The sequence below is a fragment of the Zonotrichia leucophrys genome, chromosome 22 (assembly GCF_028769735.1).
Source record: "Zonotrichia leucophrys gambelii isolate GWCS_2022_RI chromosome 22, RI_Zleu_2.0, whole genome shotgun sequence".
Classification (NCBI taxonomy): domain Eukaryota; kingdom Metazoa; phylum Chordata; class Aves; order Passeriformes; family Passerellidae; genus Zonotrichia; species Zonotrichia leucophrys.
The window spans coordinates 2,465,531-2,489,546 of NC_088191.1; the positions used below are offsets into that span (position 1 = coordinate 2,465,531).

Genomic DNA, 24,016 nt, shown 5'->3' on the forward strand with positions numbered 1-24,016 from the left:
AATTGTCCAAATTATTGTTACTCTTATTGTATTACTATTTTTATAACCATTTTATTACTAGTAAACCTTTAAAATTTAAAAATAACAAGTGATTGGCATTTTTCACAGCTGAGGGGTGGGTGGAACACACTGACAGCTCAGAAACGTCCCCAGCAGGTGAGAGGTGACTTGATCCCTTGACATTTTTAAGGGCCCTTCCAACCAGAGGTGTTCTGAGATTCCATGAAATATTACCCGGTTTTCAGAGACTAGAGGAGAAAAAGCAGGTCATTGCCCCAGTGAAAAAAGGGTCCGGAACACTTTGGTTAATGGATGCCCAAACATTGAACAGTGTTTTAAAAAGTAGAAAATAAAATGGGGTAAATGGGTGAAAAAGGGGACAGAGCTCCCAAGTCTGCTGCCAGAGATCCCAGTTTAAAGGGCTTTAAACTGGGCTTTAAACACATTTAGATTATATATAAAAGAGCTTTTCCTATGAGAATGAGGGACACAGATGAGTCTCCTGTCCTGTTCTTGAGGAGACTCATCTGTGGATGTTCCTGTGCTGCGCACAGGCCTTTAGGAAGATCCCTGCAGTGAGAAGCAGAATCACTTTTTAAATTTCCATTCTTACAGCTCTCCCCAGCCCATCCCCTCGTCCCTCTTGTCCGAGGAGCCCAGAAATGGACACAAATCCCGCCCAGTCCCCCCTTGTTCCCATCTCCCCCAGGGGTCACGCCGCCGCCACACCGGGCCGAACTACACCTCCCGTGATGCCTCGCGGCGGGCACCGCCCCGGCGGCCAATGGGCGAGGGCGGCGCGTGCGCGCGCGGCTGCGCAGTGCGGCGGCGGCGGGGGGCGGGCGGGGGCGGAGGCGCTCGGCGGGGCCGCACCGGCACAGCCGCTCCAGCGCCGCCGCCGCCGCCAGCGCCTCCCTCAGCCGCCGACCCGCCGGACCCCGCCGGGCCCCGCCAGCGCCTCCCTCGGCCGCGGCGGGAGCTGGGGGCGGGCGGCCTCCCCGGGGCGGAGCCGGCGCTAGCGGCGGGGGCGCGGAAATCGAGGCCGGGGCTCCGTCGCGGCCTTGCTGGTGCTGCGGGAGGAGGAGGAGGCGGAGGCCCCGCGCCGCCCCCGCCGCCGCCTTTGTCTGCGCGGGGCCGGGCGGACGCGGCGGGGCCGTGAGAATGGAACTGACTGAAGGTGAGCGCGGGGCCGCGGCCGCCCCGGGGCGGAGGGGCCGCGGCCGCCATGTTGCTGCTGCGGGAGCTGCGGCGGCACCGGGGCGGCGGGGCCGGGCCCCGGGCAGAGCCCGGGCAGAGCAGAGCTCGGTCGGGACAAACCCCGGCTCTGCGGGACCAGAGCCTGGTCAGGACAAGCCCCGGCTCTGCGGGACCCCCGGCCGGTTCCGCACTCCCCGCTCCGGCCCCGCCGCTCTTACCGGGGCCATGCCCCGTCCTGTGCCGGGTTCGCCCACCGGAGCCGTCGGTGTCACCGTGCCGCGGCCTCCGCAGCTCGAGGAACGCGGTTTTATTGCGCGCGGGAAGAGCTGCGCATCAGCCGAGGGTTTGTTGTTGCTCCGCTGTTGTTTTGCTGCGGTGCTGTTGCGTTGTGCTGCACTTTGTTGTGGTCTCGCTGTGCTTTCGTTTCGCTGGCGGTGCGCTCGGTTGTTTCAGTGGAATTTGTTGTTAAAAGTCTGAACGATGACACGGTTCTACAGATATAAACTAGCCCGAAGGACGGTATGAAGTAGCCAATTGTTATAGTTGGTGGGAAAACTGTAGCGTGTTTTGATGGCTGTTCAAGTCTTTCAGTGGCCTTTGCAGTGAATGCTTTGGTAGTCATATCTATATATATAATTTTAATTATTATATTTACGAACTGCTTGGAAGGATTTTGCTCCTGAGCACGTGCTTTATGAAGGTGCAGGGTAAGAGTGAAGGATGGTGGTCAAACACTGTATGTTTTGTTTTAATACAAGCATATTTTGCATCTTCCAGTTTCACGACTTTGCCTGAGTTTAAGGGGGTTTGTGTGACACACGTTGTGGTTCTTGCCCTGACTGTGATACCTGACTTCTGGCTTCATAGCAATATTAGCCCATGATTTTTCCTGAAGATCCAGAGTTTTTGCTCCGTGTTTTCCATTTGAATCCCGTGGCTCTCTAAACAAACGAGTCTCTGAGCTCCTTTTTCAGACAAACCCCAAGTTGTTTCTTTCTGCAGCACCGTGGGAAACTCCTTCCAAATGCCCTTATCTAGCCCAGTTACAGACGTGGCTGTTTTTTCTGGCACTCACAAACCAAACACAAAACACCTTTACAAAGGTGCACAGGGAAGCAGCCTCACCTCATGCTTTAAAGTTTGTCAAGAGGCCTCTGATTCACCACTGGTGTCTGCCAGGAGGAACAGCTCAGCCCAGCTGGAGTCAGGAAAAATCCACAGGTTTCCTGTTAAAGACTCAGGTGCAGTTGAAAATTTGGTGTTGTCTTAACGTGTGCAAACAGAGCTTTGTCTGGGGGATTTGTTAAGGACATGCAGAGAGGATGGGACAAAGCAGATTGAGTGCAGGGATTAGTAGGAACAATTGTTTTATTTATCTGTGTATTTCATACAGTTGTGGCCCACCAGGATGATGTTCCAGGTGACAGAGGTGTCCCTCTGGGCCGTGGTGAATGTGACCAGGAGCAGTGGGTGTGAGAGTGAGGTGTGTGTGAACTTAGGGCTTTGAGAGGTCAGGAGTGATTGCATCACTTCAGACACCCGGCCTGTCCAGCCAGCTCTGTCTGTCTGTCTGTCTGTCAAGCACCTGCAGCAGTGAGGAGAGCAGCCCCAGTGCAGCTTGGATGTGAAACTTTGGGGTGAAGCAGCACAGGAAATGGCAGTAAACATCTGTGGGTAGGATGTGAGCAGAGGTTTGAATCTCTCTGCTTTAGGTCTCTGTGGACAGGAACTGGGTGGTATTTGGACATTGAGATGTCCTGGAAGTTCTGCTTTTGAGGTTGGTGATAGAAAGCCCAGCTCAGGGTGACGAGGCAGTGACACCATTCTGAGCACACACTGACTCACAGCAGTGCTTCCAGCTGCTGCCTCACAGCACACACCTTCCATCCAAAACACACCTTACCTCTGCCTGCACTGGCCCTGGGTGGGCATTGTCAGCAGAAAAGGTTTGGTGAAACCTCTTTAAAATGTTTGTATGCTGGACTTCATCAGTAGCTGTTGTTTTTCTCCCTGCTGTGGTCACAGCCAGTCCTACAGAGCTCCCTGATTGAGAATAAGAAAAGCTGTGACCACATGGGATTGGAGTTCTTTGATAATCTGAGGTCAGTTGTTGTTTAGTCCAATGCAGCATGGAAGCAAAGTTTGAGAACTTCAAGTCTTATTTTTCTGAAAGCAAAGTTGGAAAATACTCATATTAAAACTGGTTTTAGATAAGTGGAATTGTTGGTGAAAAAGTGAACCTGGAGGATCCATAATCTCTGCAAAACCTTCCTCTCCCTGAGCACTCACTCTTGGAGTGGAACTGGTTTGTTGGGTTGTGCTCAGGATGGGAACTGAAACTATCAGTGTTCACTCTGCTAGGCTGCCCTGCCTTATCCTGTGCTGCTTCTATTTTACCATTTACCTTTTCCTCTGTTCCTTTGAATTGTGCCTCTCCCATGGGTGACAGGAAAATATTTACTGAAGGTGTGTCAAGTCTCAGTGTTTGTAAATGGCCCTGTGTCCCTGTCTGCCCTGGGAAAGGACTGAGCAGAATGGGGGATTTGCACCTTCTAAGAGGAAACGTTCTCATTAGGAAATACATTTGTACTTTTCAAAATGTTAATTTCAAATTGTTTCATTGTTGATTTCCATTTGTTTGCAGCCTCTGTGAAGTGTCCATTTCCTACAAACCTTGAAGTGATGAAATAGTTTCTTTATCTGTTCATCTCCAGTGTTGTATCAGTGCAGGATCTGTTATGGGTCATGTTTGGAAGCCAAACTGTGCAGTTCACAGAGGCTGCCACGGTGGGTTCATAGAGTAATCACTGGCCTAGTGAGAAGAATTTATTCTGGAATACTTTTCTGCAAGATCAGCTGGAAATCCCGTTATCCTGTGGTCTGGGTGGTGTTGCTGTGTGGCAGGGACAGCTCTCTGTGGTGCCAGTGGGGTGTTCCTCACATTAGTGCTTAGTGGGGACAGACACAAAGTGATCCTTGCTTGGGTTTGGCTGTTGAGGTTCCTGTGTGCTCAGGGTTCCTCGTTGTGTCCTGGTTTTGTGGTCACTCTCACTGTAATCCTGCCCAGCTGCCACTTCACTGGGCAGTGTGTGGGGCAGAATTTTGGGCAAGGAGAGTGAGAAAATCTGGGTGTGTTAACAGTGATGGCAGTGAGAGGCAGAGAGCAGCCTCAGTGCTTTGGGGCTGCTGGGGCACTTTGTGCAGCCCTGACCCTGCTTCTCAGCCTGCACAGAGCTCCTGAGGAACCAGTTTGGGATGGGGTTTGATCCCAGCTGTGCAGCACAGGCTGAGGGACACAGCTCCAGAACAAATAAAAAACCCAAATAACTCTGTTCTTTAACTGGTGGCTCCTAAATGCAGTGCTTTGGAGTTCATTAATCCACATTTCGGTCATGTAGCAAAACAAAGCACAGGGGCAGCCACCTCTGCAGAGCCTGTGGGAGCTGCACTGGCAGCTGGGACTGTGCCCTCCCAGCTGTGGATGTTCCTGAAGTGCTGCCACAGCTTCCCAAGAGTTTTTAATAAGTATTCAGAAGATTGAACCTGGTTTTAGTAAAAAATAAAACCCATCTTAGTGTGAGAATCTACTGTTTGCTCTTTGGTTTGGCAGATGGAAAGTAACAATTCAGTGGTGAATTGTGCAAACAGTCCCACTTCCTCTTCCCAGAACAGGGGTGGCTTGGGGTTTTTGACCTTGCTGTGCAATCCCAGTGCTGCTCCTCAGATCTGCTGCCCCTGATGGTGCTGCCCGTGTTGGTTTGCTGGCTGATGTGCAGAGCTGTGGAGGAAGGGATGGTTTCATAGCCCCAAGGTTTAAAAGTTCCTGCAATGAGAAAATTCTGCTGCAGAGCCTTGTGCTGTTATTGCCCTGAGTTGCTTAATTACAGTGACAAACGTGCCCAAGTCAATCTCACAGGACAGTGAAGATGAGGACAAACATCAAGTGTGAAGATCATCAAAAACCATCACCCCAAAACATCCAGCACAAATGTGTTGGAGTTTTTATTCCTGTTGGAACTTCAGTTACTTTTTGCTGTCTTAGAGGAGGGAAATTCTCAGTGTTAGGAAAGCTCTGAGGTATTGAGAGGGTGAGAATTGCATGTGGGCAGGGTTTAGTGGAGGTTTCCTGTAGAAGAAGTGTCTGTGGGATGCATTAATGTCATTTCTAACCCAGACCAAAAGGGCACAGTCACCGTCCTGTGTGCCCACACAGGCACAACAAATGCCATGGGGCTGTGTTTGCTTTGGAAGGGCTGGACTGACCTTGTGGGAAGCAAACTGGTGTTTCTTACCTGCAGGTCAGGTCAGTCACTTTGTGTTGCTTCTTGTTGAACATTGAGCTGCTTACACGAATGCCAAAGCCTTCTCTGAGCCTGCAGTTGAGTTTTGGAAGTCTGACTTTGATTGAGTCTGATTTTGGTGCTTTAATATGCACAGGAAGGTTGGAGGTGTGGAATCTCACTCAGTGAGTAACATCTGGGTTTAGGGGGCTGTTGATGCTGAGGCTTTGAATCATGCAATGCTTAATATTAAAATAAAGTGTGAGGGGCAGGAGAATAACCCTCCTCACACAGCTGCAAACTGTACCCTGCTTTTCTGGGGAGGGAGGAGGTTGGGAAGCTCCATCTGAGGCTGCTGCAGGGCACTGATTTCCCAGTGGCCAAGGTGGAATGACCCTCTTGTTTTCATTGTGCTGCTGTTCAGAGCATCCCATGGCTTGCCCAGTTTTGGCAAGGAGGTGGGGAGGGAGGAGGAGAAGAGATTTCTCTGTTTGTCTTTCTGTGGTGTTCCTGGTTTGTGCAGTTTACAGTGACTGTGTCAGGACAGCTTGGTATCTCTTATCTGCTGCAGGGTGAAATGCTGTCCAGAATTGCTTCAGACTGGAATAACCCTTCCTAGAGCATGGCTAGGGAGGCTGGGGAGTTTGGCACTGTTATTCTCACTTTGTAATACTTCGGCTTATAGTTCTTAAGCACTCCTAGGTGCTTTTGATATTTTTTGAAATGTCTTGGAAAAGAAGAAATTTGCCATATGAAAGACATGCCAGTAAAGGCTCAGTAACATCAGTCCTCTCTAAATCCACATGAGGGTGTCTGCTGAATAGAGAGGGGGAAATTGTTCTTGAGATCCCTTTTTTCCTCAACTGTTTAATTTGCTTAATTACCGTTCTTTAATTTACACTGACTTCTTATTTCCCTTCCCCTGCCTCTAGGCCCTATGAGAAAAAGGGAAAGCTAAGGATGCTGGAGCAGAACAATGGATTTCTCTTTCTCTTTCATGCAAGGGATCATGGGAAACACAATTCAGCAACCACCTCAACTCATTGACTCGGCCAACATCCGCCAAGAGGAGGCCTTTGATGGCAGCAGTGACATTGCCGAGGATGGGGGCCGGACGCCGTACGAGGCCGCGCTGCAGCAAGGCTTCCAGTACCCCACGCCCTCAGAGGAGCTGCCCACCCTCACCAACGGCTACCCCCCGGCCATCAGCATGTACGAACCCCAGGGCAAGTACCAGGGCTACCCTCAGTACCCCAATGGATCTGCCAATGGCTTTGGGACAGGCAGGAACTTCAGCCCCACGGAGTATTACCAGCTGGAGAACTCCAATGGCAGGCAGCACGAAGTGCTGGAGAAACCTTCCCCTCCTCCCCAGCCGCCTCCACCACCACCACCACCACCTCCACAAGTGGGGATTCCAAAGAAGACTGGCTCACCAGAGATCAAACTGAAAATAACCAAAACTATCCAGAACGGCAGGGAATTGTTTGAGTCCTCCCTGTGTGGGGACCTGTTGAATGAAGTCCAAGCGAGGGAGTACGCTAAGGCAAAACATGAAGGGAGGAAAGAGAAAAGGAAAAAAAGTAGCAAGCATGACTCTTCCCGCTCGGAAGAGCGCAAGGCACACAAAATTCCAAAATTAGAACCAGAGGAGCAAAATGTAAGTGGAATGGTAATTGAGCCATGTGTACACCTGGTGTTGTTGATGGAGAGCGTGTCCAGCAGGGTTTGTCCTTGTTCTGGCTGTGTGCACGCTGAGTCACCAGGCTGTAGGCAGAGCCTCAGGATGAGGTTGCCAGGAGCTGTGTCTGTAGGTAACACAATGGTGCTTTAAAGGCTCATGTGAAAAACATATCTTAGAAAATTGTTTTTAAATATTGTTTAGTGTTCTAACGTGTTTAGAGTTTGCTGCGCTCTGGCCAGTGTTGAAGATGGAACTTCTGGATGAAAGCTGACACATTCCTAAAATTGCCTCTCAAAAGAGTGCTAGGTTGTTGAGTGGAAAGTGAGGTTCCTTGGGGTATTCAGCAGTGAAACATTAATTAATCATGTACCATATTGTCCATATCCAGAGGATGTACATCAGGTGGTGTTAACTGAGATTCTGGGAAGCAAAGACCCAGATTACCTTGGTGCCCTCTTGTTCTTTTTCTTTCAGTTTCATAAGCCACTCCAATACTTCTGTTTCCTTTTCTCATGCTTGTTTCTGCCACCTCTGTGGTGCTGGTTTCTGCCTCTCCCACTTTGAGGGAATGGGGAAGTTGCCATTTCTGGCAGGGACAGAAATTGCCTACGTTACAGAACGTAGCTGAGTGTGTTGTCAGGCCTGAGGAAGCCCTTGGTGCTTGCTGTTCTCTTCAGGGAGAAGATCCTGTGCTGCAGGATCTGGTGGAGTGGGTTCTGGGCTGCAGGGAGCTGCTGGGGCCCCTGTGAGGCTGCAGGAGCTGCTGTGTCCTGCTGGCACTCCCTGAGCAGCATCTCTTGCACTGCTCCTGCTTTCTGGCCAGGCTCCATCACCCCCACATCAGCCTGTCAGGTCGTTTCCCCTCTTACCAGTGACTCCTGTTCTACTCCTGGAGCTTCAGCTGTGCCTGTCCCCCTGGCTCTGTTACCTGCTTGCCATGAGAATGGAATCTTCTGTCTCTCACAGACTGAACCAAAACCTTGCATCTTGAATTCCAAGCTCCTAGGCATGTGTGTCATCCAGAGTTCACCAGAAATCTTGGTCTTGCTATTGTCTTCCTTGTTGCTTTCATTTCCCTTTCTGAAGGTGGTGTTGCAATAAATGTTTCGTGGAGCCCAGCCCTGTTTCAGACATGGCCTGCTCTGACAGGAGCAGGATTTTCTGCTGGTGCTTCTCAGTATGAGTTTGCCAGGGCAGTCTCAGGTCCATTGTCCCATCATTTTACTTTCCACTGCATGATTTCATCTTCATGTACACTTTTGTCATCTTCAGTGTTAAAGGTGTGAGATTTGTGGCTTGGGATCATCTTCATAGGAACAAACAACTTTTGGTACAACTGTGGTTTTATAGTTTTGCATGAGGCTGTGGCAAGTCAGGTGGTCACCAGTTGTTCCTTATTCTGATGCTGTAATTTCAGAGGAAATCCACTGACTCTGAGGGGATGCCCAAAGTGGAGAGGCTGATTTAAAATGGAAATGTTGTGAAAACACGGGTGAACATCAAGCTCTGAATCCTTCTTTTGAGAATCAGCCTTTCTGCTCAGAAATTGTGTTCTGTGAGGAGCTGGGTGGCATTTGTCTCCTGAACCTCAGCCCCTGTCCCCTCACACCCACCCCACGTCAGTGTCAGCTTCTGCTCAGGGCTGATTCTGCTCTGTGTTGTGGATTTTTGATCCTCCAAATATATTTGTCAACTCTATGCAATATAACATCGATTTTACAATGGTCATGTTGTATATTTAGCATAATTTATGTACTGCAGTTCTGGCAAATGACTGGTGCACAGTGAGACTCACCACATCACTGTGGATATCCTCACGTGGGGTTCTCTGGTTTTTTTAAAATTGTGTGTTATTTTAGGTGGAAAGTTACTTGGATTTGCTGTTTCTGAATGTATGTTCTTCTGTCATCTGTTACAGGAGAGCACAGTTATATTTAGCTGTGATAGTAATGTAAATAGCGTAGGGAAAACCAGGTAATTCTTTATTGTGATGTTACTGTGTTAATTAATAGTCATATTCACATTTTCTGGGTTCATGGTTGCTTTTCTCTCTGTGAATTATCTTTTTCTGCCTGGTTTCACTATTATCTTCTGTTGTTTTACTGTCCCTTTACAGTAAGTCTTGTTTTCCTTTTTTCTCTTCATTGTTACCCATTTCTTAGAGACCAAATGAGAGGCTTAGCACACTCTCTGAGAGACCAAGAGAAGATGCAGTGCTGGAGGAAGCCCCGGTTAGTACCTGCACCAATTAACACTTTGGGAACTCAGAGAATGTCTGTTTCTTCCACTGATTCTTTAATTTATCTGCTAAATCAGTTGTCATTTCTTTTAAACTCTTATTACTCTCATTACTGCATCAACACATCTCTTATTGTACTGGATTTATTGTTTTATTTTATTCCTAAATATTTCTTTTATTTTATTCCTATTTTATTATTTTATTTTATCCTAAAAGCAGTATTTCTAATCAACTTAGGAAGCAGAATCCTTTTTTGGGGGGGTGGCAGTTGCTCTTTTTGTCTCTGTTTGTCAGTGGTGTTGTTACATAAATCCCAGCTGCGTGCAGCTCCTTTCTTTCACGTTTCTAAGAAATGTTTTTCTCATCTTGGATTATCAAACCTCAGGGATATCTGAGAGAACAACAACAACAAGTCCCTGTGGATGGTGTGTGCATCTCCAAGCTCTAAATCCTCTCCTGTGGCTTTAATCTGGTGTTTCCTTTGCAGGTCCAGCAGCTCGTGCCATCCCTTCCAGCACAGGTCACCCACGACGTCAAGTTCCAGGTTGGGGATCTGGTTTGGTCCAAGGTGGGGACGTACCCATGGTGGCCTTGCATGGTGTCCTGTGATCCACAGCTTGACGTGCACACCAAAATTAATACAAGAGGTGAGGCAGGAAGCTCTTAGCCAGAGTGGCAGGTGTCTGTAGCTGTTCTGTTATTAAAAATATCCTCATGCTAAACTGCCTTTGTGGGCTGAATTCTGCTGTGTGTGTGCTGAACAGGACAGAACTGGTACCTGCTGTGTGATCTCTGCAGGTGGCACTGTGGGAATGGGCTGGTGCCCAGGTGTTTCTGCTTTTCTCAAGTCAGTGGGAGAGTTCAGTGTGGGCAGGGTGTCCTGAGCATCTGTTGTTGTGTTATGAGGGTCCCCAGGAGGAGATTTGACACCAAGTTCTCAGAAGGCTGATTTATTAAATTATCATATCATATAAAATTATATACTAAAACTATACTAAAGAAAGAGAAAGGAGACATCAGAAGGCTAGAACAAGAATGATAATAAAAACTTGTGACAGATGCAGAGAGTCCAATACAGGTGGCTGTGATTGGTTATTAAATTAAAACAATTCACATGGAACCCATCAAAGATACACCTGTTGGTGAGCAACCTCCAAACTACATTCCAAGCAATCAGATAATTATTGTTTGCATTTCTTTCCTGAGGATTCTCAGGAGAAAATCCTTAGCAAAGGGATTTTTCAGAAAACATGATAACAAGCATCCATCCCACACTGTTCTGGATCTGGGCCACTTGGGCCAGGTGCCTTCTCTTGCAGGAAGGAGGAGGGAGGTGTGAGCTGAACAGAGCAGTGTTGGTACAACTGCTGAGTGGTGTTTGCCCTTTCAGGTGCCCGGGAATACCACGTTCAGTTCTTCAGCAACCAGCCAGAGCGGGCCTGGGTGCACGAGAAGCGCGTCCGCGAGTACCAAGGGCACAAACAGTACGAGCAGTTACTGGCTGAGGCAGCCAAGCAAGCCAGCAACCACTCTGAGAAACAGAAGGTACAGGGGGCACTGGGGGGATCATCTCTGTAAGGGAGATGCTCCAGGGCAGGTCTGGAACTCTTCAGGGCTTTGTCCTGAGAAGGACTGGGTGGATCTCACCAGCAGAGAATTCTGTGTCTGCATTTATTAAAGTAAAGGATGACTATGAGAGGGGGAGAGAATGATGTATCTGAGTCTAACTTATTAAAAGGTTAATTATTTACTTTATTATACTATAATATATTAATAATTAATTACTTTATTATACTATAAGTGTATAATACTTTATTATACATTTCATCTAAACTGAATCTGCCAAGCACTTACTTTGCACACAACTGCACTCCTCTCTTGATTGCTTTGTGACTGTCAGCAGACAGACACACACTCTCAGCCCTAATAGCCAAGGAAATAAAACATCTTCACTTTTGATAAACAATCTCTATATTGACACAATATAGGCACAGTAAGTGATAAGACTTGTGCTCTCTCTTTCTCTGAGGTTCAGAGAACGTGAATCTCAGAAATATTCTTGGGAAAGATTGTGCCTTGATTTTCTCTATGAAGAGAACATGGCAACATACATACATTCAGTGTCAAAAATACCCTGTAAATGGAGAGCAGACTGCTGCCTGAGAGATGCAGAGACCCTCAGGGTTGTGTTTGAATGCTGTAGTGGCAAAATCTTCAGTGTAACCACTGCTTGTCTTGTCCCCTAAGATTCGCAAGCCGCGGCCGCAGCGGGAGCGAGCGCAGTGGGACATTGGCATTGCCCACGCCGAGAAAGCGCTGAAAATGACCCGGGAGGAGAGGATAGAACAGTACACCTTCATTTACGTAGACCAAGAGCCAGAGGAAGCTTTGGCCAAAGCCAAAAAGACTGCTGCTTCCAAAGCAGAGGCCAAGAAGAACCGGCGGCCGAAGGCGGCGCCGAGCTCGCAGCCGGAGCACGGCCCTGCGGCCCCGGGCTCCTCACCCTGCCACGGTGAGCGCCGGCAGGGCCAGCGCAGGCACTCCAGCCCCGAGGAGGAGGAGGCTCCACCTGTGAAAATCGCCTGGAAAACAGCTGCAGCTAGGAAATCCCTGCCAGCTTCCATCACCATGCACAACCTGGATCTGCAAAAGTGTAACATGTCTCCGGTTGTTAAAATTGAGCAGGTTTTTGCCCTTCAGAATGCTGCTGGGGATGGAAAGCTCATCGATCAATTTGTTTATTCCACCAAGGTACGTGCTTGGTGCAGTGACCCTTCTTTTGCTCCTGAGTTATCCTGAGTCTGCCTTACTGGGGAGCTTGAGCTGTGTCCATCAAGCTTTCACCACCCATGTTCCTTTATTGGAGAAATTAACAGACAGATGTGACAATAGAATTTTTCAGGGCACTGAACCCCATGTTCAGTGCTGCTCTGACAGTAACTGTTTTGGTGGTGGCAGAGCAGCTCCCTACAGATGGCTGTATTTTTGTTTATAACACATTAAATATATTAAATATCTATATATTTATATTAATATATTAATATAATTGATATTAACATATCATTATAGTATTATATATTATTATTGTATTTTTATATCCATGTATAATGAATATTAATATTAATATATTAATATATTTAATATATAGAGAATATATTCTGCTTCCTACTTGAAATAGTCCAAAAAAATTCTTGATAAAATCAGTGGTTTTGTGGGAAACAGATGACAAAACTGTTCATAATGTACTAAAAAGTAATAACTACGTTTTGTGTAACAGACTTTTAAATTGAGTTCTGCCTCTGAGCTTCCTTCAGGTGCACAGCAGCTTCCCACAGTCAGTGTAAGGAAAAGGCTTAGGACTATTTCTCTGCCTCCTTCTTCTGCCTCTCTACCTGGAGAGTGTTTATTTCATCCTAAGCCCTATAGAGAAGGTAATGTTTAGAAAAGTCACTGGAATTATTTTTTCCTTGTGTGTGAGGGGAGATTGAGAGGGGTGGAAAGTTGTGCAGGGAACAGGATCCATAGCAGATTAATCCTGTCTATGTGTTGGCTTGGAGAGCATTGATTGTTTCTGTTCTGAGATTCAGGGGCAGGCCTGTTACCTGGTAGCAGCACAGCTTTGTAACAGGGGAAGACAATCTTTTCCTTTTTTCTTTTCAAGGGAGTTGGTAACAAAACAGAAATAAGCGTCAAAGGACAAGAGAAATTGAATTCTTCGTCAGCTCAGAGAAGTGAGAAAGCTGTGGTGCAAAATGCATCTTCTCCTGAGACAACTTCTGGGGCAGCAGGTAGGGAAACTGCAATCCTGCTCTGAACCTGAGCCTGCAGCATGAGAACTCAAATATCAAACCCAGCATTTTCTCATTACTTAAGAATTATTAACATTTTTCTGTTCACAGAGTAGTTGTAATGAGCATGGCTAATGTCACACATGGTGAGCCAACACACACAGCGTGGCTGTGGGGTGGGATTGGTGGTTTGGCCTCTGAACTTTGTGTCTGCAACTCACAGCCTGAGGCAACATACTCAAGGGATGATGTCCTGTGCAGAGCAATGGAAAGTTGGTTTAGAAGACAACCCAGTGGATGTGTGTTAGCAGGGTATTGCCGTGGCTTTTGGTCCCAAATGGAAAATATGAGAGCTGTCATGAAAGCAAAAAGAGTCGGGAAGTGGCACATTTCAGTAGGGGATGTCTGATTCAAGATGGAGACTCCCTAGGCTTTGTTGTTCAGTTTTTGCAGGGTTTTTTTAAAACTGCTTCAGCTAACTCCATCCAAATGAGGTGGTGCTTTTTCACAGAGGGTACATCATAAAGTTTTGAACTGTCAGGTCTGAGGGAGAAGAACCACTGAAGCAAATCATGGAACTTGGGCCTGAAATGTGAAAACCTTGAATGAGCTGTTTGAACCTCATAATGTTGCCAGATGTCACTTCTGCTTTAACTATCCATCCATTTGATTATTTCTCCCTTTCCAAACATGAAATAGATGAGAACCAGAGTCAGAAATCTCAGTGGTCAGCATCCATGAGTCCTGTGCAAACACAGTTCAGGTTCTGGGTGTGTGCTGGTTTTAGGCAGGGTTATTTGCTGGTTTATGGAGTGTTTGGGACTGCAGCACTTGAATTTCCTGCTCTCAGGGGGGATGCCCCTGCTGTTGACAGTGGTGGTTCTTTCCAGCTGTGGTTGCTTTGGCTCCTTGGATTGCCTTGCAGCAGCAGAGGCCATCTCCATTCTGCTCCTCTCACCTGGGATCTAAAGGCTTCAGCTTCCCTTTGGCTCCTCAGATGTAGGGGGTGGGAATTCTGAGCCTCTCTTTTTTCATTTTCTCAGGCTTTTTGGATACATAACACTCCACCTGCTAACACCCTGTAAGTGCCTGAGCTTACCTGCACTGCCCACTCCAGTCACTCTCAAAGCCATTTCCAAAGCCCAGTTTTTGGTCCCCTCTTGTGGAACATAACTGCCAAGTCCTTTTTTCAAATGTAAGGTCAGTGGAACTTCAGAATCCCTTTATGGTAAAGTATTTGCCAGACTTACTCTGGGAGTCCTTATTGCTAACCTGCAGTGAGATAACAGAATTCAATAATGCTGGAAAGATAATTAATTCCCTTACTTGAAAGTGCAAGAGCAGCCCTGAGAATCCCTGGCCTGCAGACACTGAACTGGGATTTATCTCCAGCAAGGTGGAGGGCTGGTCCAACATCTCTCCTGAAACTTTGGATGAAAATAAAGCTGAAGATGGGATGGGAGCATTGTGAAGGTGATGACTGGATCCTTGGAGAGCAGGAAGAGGAGAAAGTGCCCATTGCAGTGGTCAATGTTGCTGTCAGCCAAATTCCAGTTTCTGGAATTCTCTGATCCAGGGCTTGATCTTTTCTCCTTGGCTTCAGGGAGAAAATCCATTCTTGCTTAAAGTAACTGTTGGTCACATCTGCTCAAATTGACCTGAAGCTGCTTCTGGGGATTTTGGTCACACAGCAAAGTGACAAAAGATATTTCCCAGCTCTGATGTGGAGACCCACTGCTGCTGTGCAAGTTCTCAAGGGATGGGGCCTAACCAGAAGTTACTCGTGGACAGACAGGATGGATGTTGACCTCAGTCATTAATTTCTAAATTATTAATAACTAATTGCTATTATTCATTAATTAATATGCTGTAAAAGCTTTTTCCCTCTAAGAAAAACAAATTTTTCCCCTCAGAAATCCAATTATTGTAACATGATAACATTTCCAGCTGTGTAGTTTAGTCACTGAGACATTCCCAAGCCATGCAGCCATGGGAAAAAAGTTTTCATTTTTTTTTTCTCTGCAGTTCTTTTGCAAGGCTGTCTTTCAGTCTGGTTCTAGCCTGTGTGTGTCTCCAGATACTTGATCTGACAAGACCAGGCAGGTTCACAGCTCCTAACAGTGCATCCATCTGACACAGTCAGCTCCCAAGAGTTTGCAGTTTTGCTTGGAAGAAAACAAAGTATTTCCCAGTTGTCTTGTATGGGTGAAACCTCCCAGGCTGAAAATCCAACAAAATCCTTCCCAGCAGCTCATTGTAAATGCTCAGGTGCCAGTTTTGTCAGCCCCAGGTGTTGTGCTTGTTCCAGCAGCTGCCCATGGTGTTGTGTCCATGGTTCTCCATGTGCCTGTTTGGGAGGTGCTGGAGCACAGAAAGATCTTTTGATTTTGCCAGCCTTATTTACCAAAATTCCAGTAGCTCCCTCTTCATCTATTGAAATGTCACAGTAACCTTCATTAATCTGAGTTTGTTTTCTGTGCTAATGCTTTGAAAAACTTGTTTTTCACATTCATCAATGATGGTAACACATCATGGTTGATTCCTCTGTTTGTGCTGAGTTTTTCTTCACCTCAGAGCTTTCAGGTGAGCATTGAGGTCTGGTGTGGCTGCAGGTGGTCCAGGGTGGGACAGAGGCCATCACCCCACAGAGGGGGACACAGATCTGGCATTTGGGAGGAGATCCTGAAGCTGTGCTTTGCATCTGAAATTTCTAGTTTGTTTTTGTTCAAGGAGTTGGTTGTGGCTACCTTCCCAAAGCACCAAAGATGGACTGTTTGGTTCAGAATTACCCAGGTGAAGACCATGCCAGAGAGGTGGAAATCTGTTTGCCCTAATCTGAATTCCAGCCTTTTGTTCCAGTCTGTTACTTGTGTCTGTTTTCTGAAGCTGATCTCTGGAATCAGAATGTGTGTCTGCAGCCACAGCACCAGCTGGTCGATAGCTTGGAACTGAATTTAAAAATAAAACATTCAAAAGAGGACAAAGTCTTGGTTTCGTTCCTTTACCTCTTGGTTTGGTGTTGCACATCTTGCTGTACCTCAGAAATACAAGGAATCAAATAATGGAAACCTTTTTCCTTCTTCAGGTTCTGTAGAAAAGAAGCAACAGAGAAGATCGATTCGAACCCGCTCCGAGTCTGAGAAATCCACTGAAGTTGTGCCAAAGAAGAAGATCAAAAAGGAGCAGGTTGGCTTCCTCCATGTAGAGAGTTAAAATATATTGTATTCATAAATGTTGTGGCTTATATTGGTGCCTTTTTATTTTTCTCCATTTTTCCCCATCGGGTTTCGGTTTGGACTATCCTCCATGAAATCCCCCTGTCAATGCCATTGCTGTGACTCTGCTACTGGCATCTTCTCAGTATCAGTCAGGCTATGGAAGTGATGGATGACTCCTAATGAACCTGCCATGTTTCCTTTGAGATTTCTGTTCTGAGCAAAATGGGTTTGTTTCAGTGATTTCTCTTGGATGGAATTGCCACCAGGTTCCTTCCTTTGGCTCTTGATTTAGCTGCTGGTTTGTGTTGAGGCTTTGTTTTTTTAAATGAAGTTAGAGTGATTAATTTGACCACTTCTGAAAATGGACTTCAAGAATGATTTCACTTAAAGATGAATAGTCAGACTTTCATGTTGGCAGACATCAGCAAAACAGTTCTGGGATATACCATTTTTTCCTGAAATAGTTCTAACGTGTACAGGGCATTCCTTTAATCTGGATGTCAGACAGACAAATGTTGTTGCTTTAAGAAAATTTTAATCATAAAAAATTTCTGCGTGGAAATGAGTAGGAGAGTGCAGTGGATGGACAGAAATACCAAAACCTGCATACACTTTAAACAAGTTTGTCAAAGTTGTTGGTTCTTCTCCTTGCACGGTTGATTTTTCCCGCTTCAAAGGCCTCTGTCTGAAAGCTGAGAATTTTATATAAATGTTTCATAGTTTAGCTTTTCCCAGTGAGAATTTTTAAAGAGGGATAGTCAGGATGAAGATTTATATGAGAAGGGGAAAAAATATTTTTATCTCTTTAATTTATTCTTCGCCCTTTGCGCTTTGTTTTGCACTTCCTTCACTTCAGAGACTGAAAGTGAACTCGGTTGCTTTTTTGGGGTTTTTTTTCCTTATTTTTCCTTTGATGCTGCAGCATTTCTGCACTGCTGTGCAGCAGAGGAGTGCTCCAGCTCGAGGCAGTTTCTTAGAGAAACTTTAAAGCAATTCAAGTGTTGGGTGTGTGACACCTGATGTGGACTGTGGAGCCTCTTGGCACGAGCTGTTGCAGCCTCCCCCTTTCAAGAGTTTTTATGTTTGTAAAGATTTCTTAATTTAACAAAGGTATAAGAACCAACAAGATGAACTTCATGGATGCCAGGTAGCTTCATGTGCTTCTCTTACCTGGCTGACTCAGTCTGTGGACTTTAATGAAAGTGCTTTTCTCAGGAGAAGTATCTGGCTAAAGTGAAACCCAGGGGCACTGTAATGCGCTAAACCTTGAATGTATTAAGTTAAATTTTAAAAAAGAAAACTTACTAACTTCTTACAATTATGCAACAATATTTGTTACCCAAAGTCAAGTTTTCTTGATTCCCCAGTTAGTCTGCAACAACTTGGTATAAAATTATAACTGGAACGAGTACAATTAATGGGAAAAACAAAATGTTGATGCTACTGTTACAGTGACTAGTGGAGAAATAAAAGTGATTGTTTAGATTTTATATTTGTATTACAAAATGTATCCTATACAAATCCTTCTACTGTATGTTTTTACCTATTGTACAACAAAATAAAATATTTTTTAAAAAAATTATAGAATAATCCTTAAATATTTACTAAATGTGTTTCTCCATGCATATGTAACCACATTGCAAAGCAATAACTTGTAATTCTTAACCTTGAAAACAGGATTTTAGGCTACAGCTTTCATCTGTAAATATTACCCAGTCACCAAATTCCCACATCTTCCATGTGTGTTGGCAGAACAGTTCCTAAACTTCTCCCTAGGGTCAAGGACTGGAAGTGCTTTTGCAAGACTGTAAACTTGTGCATTTGTGTGCTGCAGTGCCTGTGCCCTGGAGTTCCAGCTGTGTAGAGCCCTGCACCACGGCACCTGGGCAGCCTGTGCAGAGCTCTAGACGGGGAGCAAGGGCTGCAGGAGCTGCAGGGAGCAGCGAGTGACCCACCCTGTGCCTCCCTAGCCCGGTGCCAGCCCTGCCAGGGGCACCCAGTGTGCTCACACAGCTCTGTGGGCTTTGCACAGCACCAGGAGTGACTGGCCAAGGGTGCTCCTGCCTGCTGGACACGGATGCAGCGCTCCTGGCACCTTCCTGCCCCAGGGCAGAGAGGAAGGACCTGCCTGGTGGCCCTGCCTAGTGGCCCCTGGCTGCCAGGGCTGTGGGCACCAGCCTAGGCAGGAGTGGATCCAGCAGGACGTGGAGACTCGGGCTGAGGAGGGGGTGGCAGCTCCCACCTGAATTGTAACCCCTTGAACTGACCTGTTTGCTTTTTGGTACTAGGGAGAAACTTTCCTCTGGTGTTAACTGTGCATTTTCCTTTCAAACAGGTTGAAGCTGTCCCACTGGCAGCAGTGAAGACGGGGTTGCAGAAAGGTGAGTGAGAGGTGAAAATTAACTCAGCTGACCTTGGTGGCCTGTGGCCTTTTGGCAGCAGCTTTGCTCCATGTGAGCCACAGTGTTGGTGCTCTGTAGGGCTGAGCTCAGCTTCCCTGGGGACAGGCTGTGTTTGGGGTTTTGGTCCTCATGTATTGCTGGGGAAGGATGGTGTTTGTTCATAGCTGTAACCCCCAAGTCCTTCTGGGCATTCTTAAAAATCTCTGCTTAGCCAAAGTTAAAGATGGATGATGAAGAACAAATCTAAGGATTTATCCTCCCTTAAAGACAATTTATTGCCTTCCTCCACTGCATTACCATGTAAAAAGTGTGTCAAAACTCTGCCTAAGCTGGTTTTCAGTTAATTTTCAGGGAGAATTCAACTAGTAACAAAATTGCAAACTGAATAATTAAGACAGATAATGGAATCCAAGCCCTCAGCTTTTTTTCTTTTATTAAGTTTAGGCAAAAAGTCGAGACCATGTATTAAACTAATTTTAGCGTGTTGTGTTAAGGTGCCAGTGAGATTTCAGACTCCTGTAAACCCTTGAAGAAGAGAAGTCGTGCCTCCACTGACATGGAGCTGACCAGCTCAGCCTACAGGGACACGTCTGACTCTGACTCCAGAGGACTCAATGATTTGCAGGTAAAGGTTTCATGGTTGGTTCTCCCAGGAACCTGAACAAGCTGTCAGTGTACAAGAGGCTTTTCAGTTGATTATTGCTAAATATTGCTAAATATGTGAACTCTTATTTTCTACAAAATTTGAATCTTTTATTATCTAAAAACATAAAACCTAGTCTGTTCTAATCCCTTCCACTGGTTTGTTGTAAAAATACAATATTTACTTAAAAATGTTCCTGTTACTTTGTCTGGCAAAACATTGGTTTAGATCATGGTTTGCTCTGTGGAAGGTTTGAAATTCTTGGGGAGTTGGGAGATGCTGCTGTGTCTGGTGTAACTCCTAGAGAGCTCCTTATGGTGTTTGGCTTTTACAGGTAAAATATATCAAGAAGGCAGCACTTGTGTCATCCCAGTGAAGTCCAGCACCTTTGTGTCTCTTGACTTACCAAATGTTCTTTTGCTCAACAGTGACAGAAATATTTTTCCTGGTGTGGTTGTGGTTTGGCATGCCTGGTTTGAGAGCCATGGGTTTTTCCTCTTTGTAGGGCAGCTTTGGGAAGCGTTCAGACAGCCCCTCAGCCACTGCTGATGCTGATGCCTCAGATGTGCAGTCAGTGGACTCCAGCTTATCCAGGAGAGGAACTGGAACAAGTAAAAAAGACACTGTTTGTCAGGTAACTGGTGATACTGGGAAGTGATGGATGCTAAATATGTATCCCCTATTTCTGTTAGTTCTTTTAATTTGACTTCTCAGATAAAATATCCAGGTTTTAAGGAGTTTTTATGCTCTGGAAATGATTCGTATTAAATGATTCCTCAGCCCCCCTGCAGGCCAGAAAGCTCAGCAGCTGGAAGGTGATGTCTAATCCACACCTGCCAGCATCAGTAGAAAAAGTATAGATGCCATTTTCTGCTCCATTTGAAGATTCCAGATGGTTGGTCAGGACAGGACAGAGCGAGAATTTTTCAGTATTTAAAAAACCATAAATCCTGGGATGTTCTGCCCAGTTCCCTGGTTAGTAGTAAAGAACCTGAAGAGCCAGAGCAGCTTGTTCCCTGAGGCATGGAGGGCAGGTGGGTGCTGTGGTGCCTCTCCTGTCTCTGGCTTGGCTTGCACCAGAACAAGGTGCAGCGAGTGCTGGGATTGTCCTCACCCTGAGGTTTGCCAGGTTCAGTTCTGCCTTACCCTAACTCTGAAGCAATTCCAGGCAGTTGTGTTGCTAGCTCCTGGTGTGTCAGGGTGCCCTGTTCCCTGCTGAGCTCTGTGCCTGTTGCAGATCTGTGAGAGCTCTGGCGAGTCGCTGCTGGCCTGCGAGGGCGAGTGCTGCAGCATGTTCCACCTGGAGTGTCTCGGCCTGAAGGCCATGCCTGAGGAAAAGTTCATCTGCACCGAGTGTAAGAATGGTGAGTGTGTGTTCCTGTGCCTGGAAAATGGGAGGGATTTCCCCCTTTCCTCCCATTCTGGTCAGAGCAAACCAAGGTGGTGCTTTCCAAGGGTTTCTGAGTTAAGTTTGGGTTATTCTGCTGCTTTTTTAACCTCTGAGACCAGATTCTCATTTTCTATTTAGCAAGTACCTTGTAAGAAAAAAAAATAATGAGCTGCTTAGGGTTTTACTTGGAATAAGAGATTTTTATGTGAGCAGCTACTGCAGTGTTACTGTGGATCACAGTAACCCAGCCTGCTGGATGGGAAGGATCCTGTGTTGCTCACAGTCTGTTGGCTTCAGAATTTGTTTGGACAATATCAGTATGTCAGAGTGTGGGGGTTTCAGTTGTGGGTTTCTCTGAGTCTGCATTGAAGGCACTTGAGGCAGTAATTCATGTTCAGACTCAGGTGTTTATTATTTCTTATCAGTAAAACAGCCTCACTACTGTGAGTTTGACAGCTTTTCATTAGAAGGCACAAAATAGCCAACAATTTCTTGTTACAAGGTGTTTTAAGACTAAACCATCCAATTAAGAACTGACACCTAGATTATTTTCCCTTTTAACCCAATAACTGATCCCAAAGAGCCCACAATGGGGACTTTTCTGCCCAATTACAAAATGCCACCCAAACCCATGGAGAAAGAGGAAGAAGCAGCGTGAAGAAGAAACTCAAGATGACGTCCTGTGCCCTCCATCTTGCTTCCATCCACAACATACTAAAAATCCCAAAACCTAAATTTCTCACCGAGTTATACACCTACACTACTCTCTATAATCTATTTCACACTTTTGTGGGTTCTGATCTATCTTGAAGTCTGGGAAAGTTTCTTCATGAATGAGGGTCAAAGTCAGTGCTCCACTGGGGGTCAGGGCAGACAGGGAAATATTCACTGTGGCACCCTGGGTTTCCACATCAGAGTTTGCTTTTACAATTGGCATTCCTTATTCCTTCTCTTCCAAGGAGAGCACACGTGCTTTTCCTGCAAGCAGCCTGGCAAGGACGTGAAGCGCTGCTCTGTCAGCACCTGTGGGAAGTTCTACCACGAGTCCTGCGTGCGCAAGTTCGCCACGGCCCTGTTCGAGTCGCGCGGCTTCCGCTGCCCGCAGCACTGCTGCACCGCCTGCTCCATGGACAAGGACATGCACAAAGCCAGCAAAGGTGAGGCCAGCCACAGCAGTGTGCCCCCTGTACACAAAACTATCCTTTGTCCCCTTGGAGGAGTGACAAAACTATCCTCTGTACCCTTAGAAAGGAAATAAGCCCAGAAGTTTTGCTCCTCAATTAGGTGAAAAGACATCTTGTAGGACCTGGGGGACTTCACCTCAAACTTAAGGATACCCAAGTAGACAGGAGCCAAAAAGTCCCCTATAGGAGTGTGCTTCTTGTTGACAGAGTGACAAAACTGTCCTTTGTCCCCTTAAAAAGGAAAAAAGACCAGAAGTTTCGCTCCTCAGTTAGGTAGAAAGATATCTCAGAGGACCTGGGGAGCTTCACCTCAAACTTAAGGATACCCAAGTAGACAGGAGCCAAAAAGTCCCCTATAGGAGTGTGCTTCTTGTTGACAGAGTGACAAAACTATCCTTTGTCCCCTTAAAAAGGAAATAAACCCTTTCCTCAATTAGGTGGAAAGACATTTCATAGGACCTGGGAGACTTCACCTCAAATTTAAGGATAACTAATTGCACAGAAGCCAGAAAGTCTTGTATAGGAGTGTGCTTCTTGTTGACAGAGTGACAAAACTCTCCTTTGTCCCCTTAAAAAGGAAAAAAGACCAGAAGTTTTGCTCCTCAGTTAGGTAGAAAGATATCTCAGAGGACCTGGAGGACTTCACCTCAAACTTAAGGATACCTAATTGCACAGGAGCCAAAAAGTCTTGTATAGGAATGTGCCCCCTGTTGATGGAGTGGCAAAACTATTTTTTGTCCCCTTAAAAAGGAAATAGGCCCAGAAGTTTCTCTCCTCAATTAGGTGAAAAGACATCTTGTAGGACCTGGTGACATCTTGTAGGACTTCACCTCAAATTTAAGGATAGCTAATTGCACAGAAGCCACAAAGTCCTGCCTGAGGAATTTACTAGAAAAATAAGAGAACAAAGAAATGAATTCATTTTGTAGGGTGTTTTACCAGGGGCAAGGACCTCTTGCACCTGTATGGTGTTTGTAAGGGTCCCCAGGACAAGGTGAGAGATGAAAATCTGACTTCATGTTTTCAGAAGGCTGATATGATATGATATATGATATGTTATGGTGTGATATGATATTGAAGAATACTATACTAAAACTATATAAAGTATACAGAAAGGATACAGACAGAAGGCTTAACAAGAATGATAATGAAAAACTGATGACTGACTCCTCAGAGTCCAATACAGCTGGATGGTGATTGGTCATTAAGTAAAAAGTGCATAAGAAAGTTTGTTACAAGAATGTAAAACATCAGAAGGGTTAGAAGAACAGGGACAGGTTTAATGGAAGCCAGGGGTTGACAGTACTAGGCCAAAGAATTGAAGGCAATTTGTAGTGAACAATTGTTTTTCAAGGAAGAAGATCCTTTTAGAAATGAACTAAAATGTTTAAAGCAAACAAATAGCCTCTAGAATGATGGAAGTTTTTCTTAACAATTTTAAAGCGAAAGTTAAGGGGTAATATTTTGAAACTTTCTTTAGAAAAAAGATGTAGCTGTTTCCTTTTTTTACACCATTGGAATAGACCCAGCCTTGCCTGTGCCCTGTCCTGACCTGAGCATTGGTTGGGACAAACACTTTTTCTGCTGACCTTCCTCATGGCAGCTGCTCAGCTCTACTCACAGCTCTGCTGTCTCTGAAGCCTGCACCTTGCAGCTTTCCCAAAACCCTTTAATTTTGCAGATTGCCACAGTCCCCAGTGGTATTTTCCAGCTGGCTGGCTGCTGCTAGCCCTGGGTGTGTTTGCTGTTTCCTGAGCAGGTCGCATGGCGAGATGTCTGCGCTGCCCCGTGGCCTATCACTCTGGAGACGGCTGCATCGCTGCAGGAAGCTTGTTTGTGTCATCCCACATCCTCATCTGTAGTAACCATTCCAAAAGGACTCACTCCTCATCAGCTGTAAATGTAGGCTTTTGTTTCGTTTGTGCAAGAGGTGAGACACTTGGTTTTTTCCCTGTTTATAGTTCTATAGTTTATAGTTGTCATTTGTGTAG

At 45.9% G+C, this 24,016-nt stretch overlaps 1 protein-coding gene across 4 annotated transcripts in view; it reads left to right on the forward strand.

The window, feature by feature from the left end:
- The first annotated feature begins 868 nt into the window (after window positions 1-868).
- NSD3 (nuclear receptor binding SET domain protein 3) overlaps window positions 869-24,016 on the forward strand; it is a 36,631-nt gene continuing 13,483 nt past the window's right edge. For 3 of the 4 annotated variants that reach the window (XM_064731077.1, XM_064731079.1, XM_064731080.1), the window contains exons 1-14: window positions 869-1,177; window positions 6,410-7,137; window positions 9,324-9,392; window positions 9,888-10,047; window positions 10,791-10,945; window positions 11,648-12,151; window positions 13,062-13,188; window positions 16,274-16,374; window positions 18,742-18,787; window positions 19,303-19,433; window positions 19,957-20,085; window positions 20,689-20,815; window positions 21,801-21,998; window positions 23,785-23,955. In XM_064731077.1, coding sequence (XP_064587147.1) covers window positions 6,454-7,137; window positions 9,324-9,392; window positions 9,888-10,047; window positions 10,791-10,945; window positions 11,648-12,151; window positions 13,062-13,188; window positions 16,274-16,374; window positions 18,742-18,787; window positions 19,303-19,433; window positions 19,957-20,085; window positions 20,689-20,815; window positions 21,801-21,998; window positions 23,785-23,955 — 2,602 coding nt within the window. In that variant the 5' untranslated portion in view covers window positions 869-1,177; window positions 6,410-6,453. The remainder of the gene's footprint in view (window positions 1,178-6,409; window positions 7,138-9,323; window positions 9,393-9,887; window positions 10,048-10,790; window positions 10,946-11,647; window positions 12,152-13,061; window positions 13,189-16,273; window positions 16,375-18,741; window positions 18,788-19,302; window positions 19,434-19,956; window positions 20,086-20,688; window positions 20,816-21,800; window positions 21,999-23,784; window positions 23,956-24,016) is intronic. The other variant, XM_064731078.1, reaches the window with a different exon arrangement.